The 12,006-nt window shown below is 36.1% G+C and overlaps 1 protein-coding gene across 1 annotated transcript in view; it reads right to left on the bottom strand.

Moving 5' to 3' along the window:
- map4k6 (mitogen-activated protein kinase kinase kinase kinase 6) overlaps positions 1-12,006 on the bottom strand; it is a 42,058-nt gene that overhangs the window by 13,877 nt on the left and 16,175 nt on the right. Inside the window, exons 13-18 of the mRNA XM_048166518.1 lie at positions 10,831-10,906; positions 5,201-5,259; positions 4,794-4,840; positions 4,524-4,562; positions 526-562; positions 131-443 (exon numbers count right to left, since the gene is read on the bottom strand). Coding sequence (XP_048022475.1) covers positions 131-443; positions 526-562; positions 4,524-4,562; positions 4,794-4,840; positions 5,201-5,259; positions 10,831-10,906 — 571 coding nt within the window. The remainder of the gene's footprint in view (positions 1-130; positions 444-525; positions 563-4,523; positions 4,563-4,793; positions 4,841-5,200; positions 5,260-10,830; positions 10,907-12,006) is intronic.

Raw genomic sequence — 12,006 nt, 5'->3', positions numbered from 1 at the left:
GATGCTAGATTTAGTGTCCATTTAACACCACTACTACTACTTAGAAAAACAGAACTGTTTTCTAAAACTGAGGTATTCTGCAATCAAAGTGTGGTCATATGTACATACTCTTTGAATCGACTTATCTCACCTTCAGTTGGTGTTGAACAGAGGGAACCCAGACTGGTGGAATGACTGAGGAAGGAGGAGTCTGTGAAGAGGGAGGAGTTTGTGAGGAGTGACAAGTCAGACAGCGTTGAACCAATCAGCAAAGCTGATTCACTGAGTATGGCAGGGTTAGTGTCAGGGGCGGGGTCCTTCAGAGGGGTGGAGCCAATAAGAGGTGAGGAGAGGGAACAGGGAGTGGGCGCCATTTTCTCTTGATTGGAAGGGCAGTGGGTTGTTGATTGTGGAGAAGAGACTCTCTTCACAGTCCCATATTTATCCTCTTCATCCATTGAGTGCTGTGGATTAAACAGACATGAATTATGTCATTCTACAAGACATTTGACTTTTACAGCTAACTTTTATTTAATTGTTTCCTACCTCAGCTAAAGAAGAACCCCTCTTTATAGTCAAACTCCTGCAAAAGAGCAAGGAAAAATTAGACAATTCATGATTTTAATTGTAAGTTATATTTCTCTTGTCTTTACTATAAAGAGGTGGAAGCGGTGTAGATTCAATTTGAACTTTAGGGGGAAAAACAGAACATTTTCTTTACAAAACCGATTGCAGTACTGATTTTTTTTTTTGCCAAATAGTTTTAAGTACAATCATTTTGTTTCAAAATTGAAGCTAATAAAAGAATTCTACACTACAAAAATAAACTTGTACCTACAGTAAATAGCATCTTTGTCTTGTTTTCTTGTTTTTTATACAAAATATATACACATCTCTAAAACATCATCAAAAAAAATTTCTCTGATAAGCAAACTGCTTTATTTTTACTTATTAACAAGGAGGTGAAAAAATTCCCTACAGAAATAATTTCAAATATAGCTGCAAGCATCAATTATCGGGGTTCAATCGCTTTATGGCCTTTAAGCACATGTGTAAAAAGATATTAGGTTTTATTTAGCAAGCATGTAACCACTTAGATCATAGATGGAAAAGACCATTTACAGCCAATGCAGGCAATTTACCATAAAAAAAAAAATACTGTATAATTATTATAATTAAGTTATATTTATGGGCTTTTTGTGCCTTTATTTGGAGAGGACAGTAGAGAGCAGACAGGAAAGCATTGGGCAGAGAGAGGGGGGCAGGATCAGCAAAGGACCTCGAAACGGGAATCGAACTTGGGTATCGAACTCGGGTCGCCATGAATGCATTTGCGGCATATATCGGCGCACTAACCACTAGGCTATCGGTGCCAACATACTGTATAGTTTTTAAAGCTTTTTAACAGTTATAGTGCCACCTATGGTCCAAACTCTATAAAACTTTGCACGCTTGTTCAGGATCATGTGTTGCATATACTCAGCTAATTTCGTGAAGTTTTGAGTTTTTGTTTAGGATTTATAGGCTTTTGAGCATATTTTGCCATGCCCATTTTCTAAATGACTCTAAAGTCTAAAGTTCAACTTTTTTCATAGTTATTGATCTAGAGACTCCAGAGAATCTTTCTGCACTGGTTTGGTTCGATCGGGTGAAAAACCTAGGACTAGTTTACAAAAGTAGTTTTTTTTTTTTTTTTTTACATAATTGCGAATATTTAATTAACGATTTGATTGACAGCAGTGGTTCTTGTGGCAAAGCTGTTCAGCATGAGGAGATCTAACAAATGATATTAATAGTGTGTATATGTGTGAAACACCATATGATTACAGAGGCGTTAAACTCGTTAGCGCCACCTAGTGGCCGATTTCTTCTAGAATCATGTGACGCATGTGCACACCCAATTTCGTGAAGTTCGCAAATTAGGTAGGAAAATACCCGAAAATTTCACCAGAGTGATGGTTGAATCTGAGACATGCTTTCTGTACTCCTTGAGCCAAGGATTCCAACGATATAAGACACTTGAGCCGACTCCTAACGGTTTTTCACCGCTGTAGTGCCCCCGTCAGGCCAATTAAGTGAGCCTTGGTGACGCTGTAGACAGTGTGACTACCAGCCCTAAAATTTTCAAGTCTCTACGAATTTTCAGGTCTTCCCGATCACTTTTAGGGGAGAATGCTGATCCTTGGAAATTTTAACAATTACTATAGGGTTTCAGCGCTACATGCTTGAACCCCTAATTATTATAATTCTCAGACTATGGGGCATGATGGTTATAGTCCTGGGTATCGCTTGTTTTGAAAGTAAGTATCTTAAAGCTGCAGTCCGTAAGTTTTGCCTCTTTCTCGCCATCTCTGTTTGAAACCTGCAATTGCAGTTAACTGCGGAAGTATCATCTTTACGTGGGTTGTGCATCGGCACTAGTCTGGGTAAACCCAGCCTGATCTGCCGGCGATTTGATTTCGCTCGGCAACTCAGTCTGGAAACCCGTGCATTCATTTCTACTGCTTCTGTTACACTTTTGTGGGAACCAATCACAGACTGGCTTATCCACCTTGCTCGCTATTGGCGGGTATAACACGATGACGATAGAGAAGCGACGGCAAGCAGCTTTCAAACTCTATCTGATCTACCCGTCTCTCCAAAATAACAATGCACAATCACAGTGACGCCGATTGTGTTAAGCATTTACCTTATCTGAGAGAAATGTAGCAGAGCGTTGATCCGACAGTCCGACAGAAGATTACAAACAGCGATTAATGACACAAAATGATTCTCTGCTGTTATTTTGGTGGTTTGCTTCACGATGTGAGTACAGGACTCTTTTACTTCAATGCCCCTTGTTGGTAGACAATATTTGTATTATTTGCTGTATATGTTTCGTCTCCCTGCTTCTTGAATCTCGCGCCGCCTGAGCTGACTGGAATTCTTTTTGGTTGTCATGACAATGACGTAGTTTAGGGCGGCTATATTCCGCGTTCATTTACACTGAACCAGAACAGTATCAGAGTCGCCTTTTAAACTCTCGACGATGCTGAATGACTTCTTTAGTTAGCAAACAAATTGCTCGAGAGGGTGTAAATACCGATCACTTTCATGTTTTTTTGCACAACCTGCAAAAATCGCTCGATGCCATTGCTGCTTCTGCAAACCGCGGATCAATGCTACAAACCAATACAAACTAAACCTGCGTCTCAATCAGCTCCCTAGTTCCCTAGGTCATGAATCAGTATATCATGAAAGTGAATGTGGCTGATTCCCTGATCAGTGCCCTGACTACTGAACTAGGGAGCTGATTGAAACACACGGTAAACCTGTCTGGAGTTTTCGCATCGCTCTGCAAAGTACGTCACCCGGATCATTGATCTGATTGGTTGAAGGACTATCCAGTTGCGTGACTAATGCTCGTTGATCACGCCTCTTGTGCAGTAGGAAATACATAGCAAACTCCCCAGACCAATGTTCAATTTTAAATTGAGCTTGGTCTGGTGATAGCCAGACTACATTGGCACGGCTCCTCAGTGCGGATTTGAGGAGAATGTGTGGCTGTCAGTTACCAGTGGATACTGTACAGGTACTTCGGAATCACAGATTCTACGTCTTGGAAGTATGTCCAAAATAAGAATTTTCATCGGAAAATGTCATCTGAACAAGTAAGTAACAAATCTGCCACTTTTGTTCTGACCAACTGAGAAAAAAAAGCATTACAATAAATCGCGCTGCAAATGGTGATTAAATCTAACGATCGCTTAGCTCATATAACATCAAACCATGCAAATGATTATTATTGTTATACTTTATTCTCAAATTGTTGATATTAACATCAGCATTGCGTGACTGTGTATTTAGTGTGTATTAGCGTTCTCTGTAGATTTCAGTTTCTGTACAGTCTAATCTCTAATTGTCCATTTGTCATACCATACAATCCACCATCAAAATGATAAGTTTAATTATTCCAGCTGCTATGATCCGCTACCAGCAGCATCCTCACATGATATATCTACTAGCTGGGAATCCTTTATGTAAACAGATGTGACGTAATGACGCAAAGATGAACGGCGGCATGCTCGAATTTCCCACGGAAACCTACCAGTACCACCCAAATTAGAAAACATTATTATAAGCTTACCGTTGTGAATCGGGCTAAGGTACATAGTTTTGAACACTAGCTGGTTATGTACTTGCTCAAAAATTAATTTTGGATAATTTTTAAATCAAAAAAAGTTTCGGACTGCAGCAATAACTTACTTCAATTTATCCACCTTAAAAAAATGTGAGCATTCTCTTTTCATTCAATAAAAAATTGAATTGGTAAAAAATTGAACAGTAAAGTATTTAGAATATGTGTATTTTGTATGTTTTTTCACACCATAAGGATATTTTACTATTTTTTGAGAAACAAGACAAAAATCTGATTAAGAATGATTTTGCAGTGTACATTTATAATGATTTATAGTTTTCTATAGTTTCTATAGTTAGTTTTTTTTTATATAGTTCTATAGATTCTATAGTTTTGTCTGTGTCAAGACATAAAAAAGTCAGATCACCTTTCCATCAAGGCCTCTTCCACACATTCTAACAAACTCCTGCAAAACAATGCAAAAAAAACAATGCAATGCTTATAACTCATAATTCTGAGAAAGATAAAGTGTTATTAGTGCTTCTAAACAGCTAAATTTAACAATATACTCATCACATTAGACTTTTATCAGTGATTGGCGGATGTCAAACCCCTCAGCCAATCAATGTTTTCAACATTTACTACTGTCATCACCATTACTTTAGACTAGCAAGAGTGAAATATATATATAACCAACGGTGAGTCCTTGTCCGAGTTGATAGAGCTCCAGTCATCACACGCCCCCTAATGAAGAACAGGAAACCAATCAGTAATTCAGTAAGTGATGAGTGAAGCCTTAATTAAAGGGACAGTTCATCCAAAAATGAAAATCTGTCATCATTTACACACCCTCATGTCAGTTCTTTCTTCCATGTAACACAAATGTTTTCAAGTTTGGTGTTTTTGTGTCCATTTTGTTATTGTATGGAAATGAGCGACAGAGTACATTATTCTAAACTTCTCCTTTTGTGTTCCCGTCATACAGGTTGGGAAACTACATAATGATGACTGATTTTTAGGTGAACTATCCCTTTAAATACAGTTAAAATTACTTGGATACGTTGGACAAAGTCATTTCAATTTCATTCAATTGTTTAATCTCACCAGATCAGGACAGGGATCCGTCTCCTTTCTCATGGGTGGCCCAAACTTCACATGATCAACTAGAAAACAGAAAAAGCGACGGTCTTGAGCCAAAACTGAATCACTGAATTCAACCGCATCACATTTCCCCTTTCACATATAACCGTGTGGTAGGAGTATAATGCACCACTTTCTACAGTATTGTCTGGTTGACTTTCTAACATGCAGATTTGGATGCACACTCATGCATTTATGCAAACAGACATAAACCTAAAGGCACACACGCGCACACAATGTGTCCTTTCATAGCTCTAGAGTGGCAATTCAATTACAATAGCTGCTGTTGTCCAGTTAACCTTGGCTTGTGGCCATGGCTTGCTGTAATCTACCAAACCACAACAATGACTTTCACTGACTAATGTCACATTCTTAGTCACCCCTGATTAGCCGGTTACTACTTGTGAGGTGAGGTCGCAACGGTCATATTGTTCAACAGTTGTGTGTCATTACACTGGTGGAGAGTCTCTGCAAACATCATTTTTCAAAAGCATATGTAACTTGAAATTATAGGGATAATTTAAAGAAAAAGTTTCCAAAAAGACCAACAACTGAAAATAAGCTCCAAAAATGACATAAAAGGATACATTAATGATCGACTGTGTTTACATGCTGTGGTTGGGTTTTGTGTATTTGTGAGTGCTGTTAATCCTTTCACATGTGAAGTGGGTGGGATCCTTAAAGACACAGTACCAATTAAAGCTGCAAGCAGCGCCCTCGTACCTGTGCTCCGCCACATCGTGGTTTTAGGAAAACAGAGCACGGTGGGCAATATGCATTTAAGTATATAAATATAGGAGGACTACGTCAGTCATTTGTATTTGCCAAACTTCCTGCTACCAGCTGGTGGCGCTATGACTATAACTAGTGTGTAGATGTCTTCAGGCCAGGGAACTTATCAAACATGTGAAGTTTGAGGCAGATTGGGCATTGTATGCTTGAGATACAACAACTTCCTGTTTTGTGGCGTTAACCACATACATTAGCACTTAGCCAAGTGTTGCATGTTTGGTACTTCATGGCATATTCAAATGTGTTTCTGGGAGTGAATTATAGTGTAAAGCATGCCATTTCCTGTTGCCAACAGGTGGCACTATGACTAACTGAATATTTGCATGTAGATGTCTACAGAGAAGGACTTTTATCAAACATGTGAAGTTTGGAGCAGGTTGTATGCCTGACGTACAATAGCTTCCTGTTTCATGGCGAAACATCTAATTTTGTCAGGCCGCCACAGACACGCCCCTCTAGATCTTCGCAATTTAACGTCACAAAGATTAGACTGACCAAATATGATGTTAATCTGATAAAATCTCTAGGAGGAGTTTGTTAAAGTACATCTGGAAATGGCAAAAACTACAAACATTTTGCAGAGAAAATTCAAAATATCTCACTTCCTGTTGGGTTTTCAGATTTTGCACCCAGGGGCTTTTTTGTAGGTATTGGACTGTTACATCTGTCTACCAAATTTCATACTTGTAAGTGAAACATAGCATAAAGGCCGCCTAATTTAAATTTTGTAGGTGGCGCTATCGAGCCATTTTGCCACACCTAATTCTGAAACCCATATGAGTCGTAAATTTAAAAATTGCTACTTAAAGGGTTAGTTCACCCAAAAATTAAAATTCTGTCATTAATTACTCACCCTGTCAAACCTGTAAGACTTTTGTTCATTTTTGATAGACAAATGAATATATTTTAATGAAAATTTCGACAGCTACGTAACTACTTTGACGCTTCAAAGATTCATAAAAGATCATAAAACTAATCCATATGAATTGAGCGGTTTAGTCAGAATTTTCTAAAGAGACTTGATTGCTTTATATGATGAACATATTGAATTTAGACTTTTATTCACATATACAGTGGCATGAAGAAGTATGTGAACCCCTTGCAGAATCTGTGAAAATGAGAATTATTTTAATAAAATAAGAGGGATAATAAAAAATGCATGTTATTTTTTGTTTAGTACTGTCCTGAGAAAGATATTTTACATAAAAGATGTTTGCATTTAGTTCACAAGACAAAACAATAGCTGAATTTATTAAAATAACCCCATTCATAAGTATGTGAACCACTGATTCTCAATACTGTGTGTGGTTACCTGATGATCCACGACTGTTTTTATGTTTTGTGATGGTTGTTCATGAGTCTCTTGTTTGTCCTGAGCAGTTAAACTGAGCTCTGTTCCTCAGAAAAATCCTCCAGCTCCTGCAGATTCATCAGTTTTCAAGCATTTTTGCATATTTGAACCCTTTCCAGCAGTGACTGTATGATTTTAAGATCTGTGTTTTCATACTGAAGACAACTGATGGACTCAAACACAACTATTAAAAAAGGTTCAAACATTCACTGATGCTCCAGAAGGAAACACGGTGCATTAAGAGCCGGGGTGTGAAAACTTTTGAACAGGATGATGTCACAATTTTTCTTATTTTGTTTAAATATCATTGCTTTTCATTTAGTACTGCCCTTCGGAACCAACAGAAAATACTTGCATGTTTCCCGGCAAAAAAATTAAGTACAATTTACCTTGATATTTGAATTCAGAAGTTTTCACCCCTCGGCTCTTAATGCATCGTGTTTCCTTCTGGAGCATCAGTGAATGTTTGAACCTTTTTTAATAGTTGAGTTTGAGTCCCTCAATTGTCCTCAGTGTGAAAAGATGAATCTCAAAATCATACAGCCACTGCTGGAAAAGGTTCAAATATGCAAAAATGCTTGAAAACTGATGAATCTGCAGGAGCTGGAGGATTTTTCTGAAGAACAGAGCTCAGTTTAACTGCTCAGAACAAACAAGAGACTCACAACCATCACAAAACATAAAAACAGTCGTGGATCATCAGGTAACCACACAGTATTGAGAATCAGTGGTTCACATACTTTTGAATGGGGTTATTTTAATAAATTCAGCTATTGTTTTGTCTTGTGAACTAAATGCAAACATCTTTTATGTAAAATATCTTACTCAGGACAGTACTAAACAAAAAATAACATGCATTTTTTATTATCCCTCTTAGCTTATTAAAATAATTCTCATTTTCACAGATTCTGCAAGGGGTTCACATACTTTTTCATGCCACTGTATAACATTGATCAACTCACACATCAATTGTGGTAAATGGAAACTCAAGCATGTTCGACGTGCGAGAACCAATGAGGTTCGTTCTTGTGTGTCAAGCAAGTGTTGCTGAGCTTCTGTTTATGTTCGCTGATCAATGTTTCATCATATAAAGTGATCGTGTCTCTTCATTAAATTTGGACTAAACCGCTCCATTCATATGGATTAGTTTTACAATCTCTTTATGAATTTTTTGAAGCGACAAAGTGGTAGTTGTGTAGACTGTCAATGGAGAGACAGAAATCTCTCAGATTACATTAAAAATATCTTCATTTGTTTATCGAAGATGGATGAAAGTCTTACAGGTTGGAACATCATAAGGGTGAGTAATTAATGACAATTTTTTTCATTTTTGGATGAACTAACCCTTTAACTCTTTCCCCGCCAAACATGGAATTTTCAAGATTTCCACGTTTTCACTGTTATTTACTCGGGGGTGCTTATTACACATCTCTTGAAAGAGTACAGAATCTCCAGATCAAAACACAGACGAGGAAGATTCATATGAAAATAATGTGATCATCAACAATAAACGGCATATAAATGAAAAATGCCTAATGTTACAGAGTGAAAAGTCTATCCAGGAAGTGGTATAGGACTGTGAAGCTTTGGGGGTGTTGATGGAATCAATCTACTGCATCTATGCTTTGATCATCATACTAATATGACCCAGATGTAGTCTTTGATAAAAATTTGTGTTTGATTTTCTCAGCTTTTTGCTCAAAATGTTGCCTTTTTATGAAATTAACCTACCTTTAATTGTTGATAAAAAAAAGAATGCTTGAAGCTAGAATAAAACAGGTTTTTGATTTAAAAGTAGAGGCTCTGTTCTTTCCTTTGATGTATTGCATATTCAGATATTCATACAACAAAATATTCTGGGGGCCATAAAAATTTTGTGAAAATGATCAAAAATGCTAATGGTGGCTGGCAACTTTTTTTCAAAAACGCTGGCGGGGAAAGAGTTAAAGGGATGGTTTATCCAAACATGAAAATTCTTTCATCATTTAGTCTCTACCCTCATGTCAATCCAAACCTTTCAGTGGAACACAAAAGATATTTTAAAGAATGTTGGGAACCAAACAACAATGGAGCCCATTGACTTCCATTGTAGGGACAAAAAACACTGAGACAATGACATGAGGGTGAATAAATGACTCAAATATCATTCTTGGGTGAACTATGCCTTTAATTCTAAGGGTAAGTGAGAGGACAGAAAATGCTCATGAAAAAATAAATGACATTTTTAGTGCGAGAAACTTTGATATTATAAGTAGACCTCAGGTACAAATTAGATAAATTAAAGGTGCCCTAGATTCAAAAATTGAATTTACCTCGGCATAGTTGAATAACAAGAGTTCAGTACATGGAAATGACATACAGTGAGTCTCAAACACCATTGTTTCCTCCTTCTTATATAAATCTCATTTATTTAAAAGACCTCCGAAGAACAGACGAATCTCAATATAACACCGACTGTTAAGTAACAGTCGGGGTGTACGCCCCCAATATTTGCATATGCCAGCCCATGTACATTATGCCAGGCATTAGACAAGGGCAGAACGTCTGGATCTGTGCACAGCTGAATCAACAGACTAGGTAAGCAAGCAAGAACAATAGCAAAAAATGGCAGATGGAGCGATAATAACTGACATGATTCATGATAACATGATATTTTTAGTGATATTTGTAAATTGTCTTTCTGAATGTTTCGTTAGCATGTTGCTAATGTACTGTTAAATGTGGTTAAAGTTACCATCGTTTCTTACTGTATTCACGGAGATAAGAGCCGTCGCTATTTTCATTTTTAAACACTTGCAGTCTGTATAATTCAAAAACACAACTTCATTCTTTATAAATCTCTCCAACAGTATAGCATTAGCCGTTAGCCACAGAGCACAGCCTCAAACTCATTCAGAATCAATGTAAACATCAAAATAAACACTGTACTTACGCGATTAGACATGCTGCATGACGAACACTTTGTAAAGATCCATTTTGAGGGTTATATTAGCTGTTTGAACTTGTTTTATGTTGTTTAAGGCAAGCGCGAGCTCTTGGGGCATGGAGCACCAGATTTAAAGGGCCACACACCCTGAATCGGCTCATTTCTAATGATGCCCCAAAATAGGCAGTTAAAAAAATGAATTAAAAAAAATCTATGGGGTATTTTGAGCTGAAACTTCACAGACACATTCAGGGGACACCTTAGACTTATATTACATCTTGTAAAAAAAAGTTCTAGGGCACCTTTAAATTATATTAATTATTTAAACATATGATATAACCACAAAGATCAACTATTGAATCAAAGTGAAGGAATCTTTTTTAGATTCTCAAAATGTGTTTTTTTTTAAGAAATGTGAATCTAAAAATGATCTATCTGCAACGTGCATTTGGATGCAATAACATATCAACATATGAACTAAAAACTAGCTGTTTTACAGTGTATTAGAGTATGAACAGGACTCACATTGCTCCTCAGACAGAGTTCTCTGAACAGGAAGTTTGGCTAGAGAATGAATCTTATCAGGTAGGACACTGCAAGTCTGTAAACACACACACAGACACACAAACACTGACATAAACTCTATAACCACATAAAGACCTTGTACCTTACAGTAAACAAGCCCTGTACAGAAAGTAATGCTAAAAGTCATATCGGTCACATGTCAGTTTAAAGCCATGTTACTGTCTATGTACCACTTTTGTGTTAAAGGTGAAGTGTGCTATTTTTGTACCATTTGTGGCACCAAATGGGACTGCAAAAATAATTATTCCTGGGTCAATGACACATTGACATATTGTGTTCATATCGGTTTCATAAGGTTTTGAAAACCTTTATAACATTTTTATTTAAAATTTAATTTAATGACTTGAAATTACTTGTAAAGTAAAATATAATAACAATATTATATCCTGAAAACATCCCTACATCGGTGTTATTTTAGTATCATTGATATACTATTATAATTTTGTTAATATTTTAAATTAGGGATTATTTTTATATTTGGTTTTCATTTTAATTTAAGTTTTAGTAATGTTGTTGTGTCATTTTTAACAATAGACTTTTAAATGTTTATTGTTTTTTAAAAGATTTCGTTTTTAGTTTTAGTTTAGGTTATTTTGCAGGGTGTTTTTTTGTAATATATTTCTTAGTGCAATTTGTGTCGTATGTAATGTTGTTGGTGTTTGTTTTAAAATTTTTCCGGCACCAAGGGAAGCACTTCCTAATTTCATTGTATGTGAGTATAATGACAATAAAGGCTTTCTATTTCTATTCTATTCTATTCTATTCTATTCTACAGTAGTACTTCAATTTAAACTAAATGAAAATGAGAAATGATGCCTAACTTTTTGTATTATATATTTTTTATTTTATTTTATTTTTTCAGGTAATGAAAATGTTTATGGTTTTAGTTTCAGTTACAATAATAACCCTACTGTAGAAATTATTATTATACATTTATTTGATTATTTCATATTTAATAATAATTATTATTTTAACATCACAATATTTTTTTGAGGTTGCATCACATCAAAAATTACAACCTGAACTAAACTTACCAGCTTTTAAAATATTAATAATATTTTTACAAAATGGGTTCATTCTTTATTTTTTGTATGTCATCCTTTTGCATGTTTTTTT

Source organism: Megalobrama amblycephala, linkage group LG18 (genome assembly GCF_018812025.1).
Source record: "Megalobrama amblycephala isolate DHTTF-2021 linkage group LG18, ASM1881202v1, whole genome shotgun sequence".
Taxonomy (NCBI): Eukaryota; Metazoa; Chordata; class Actinopteri; order Cypriniformes; family Xenocyprididae; genus Megalobrama; species Megalobrama amblycephala.
The sequence above is the reverse complement of the archived record's forward strand: the minus strand, read 5'-3'. Positions and strand labels throughout refer to the sequence as shown.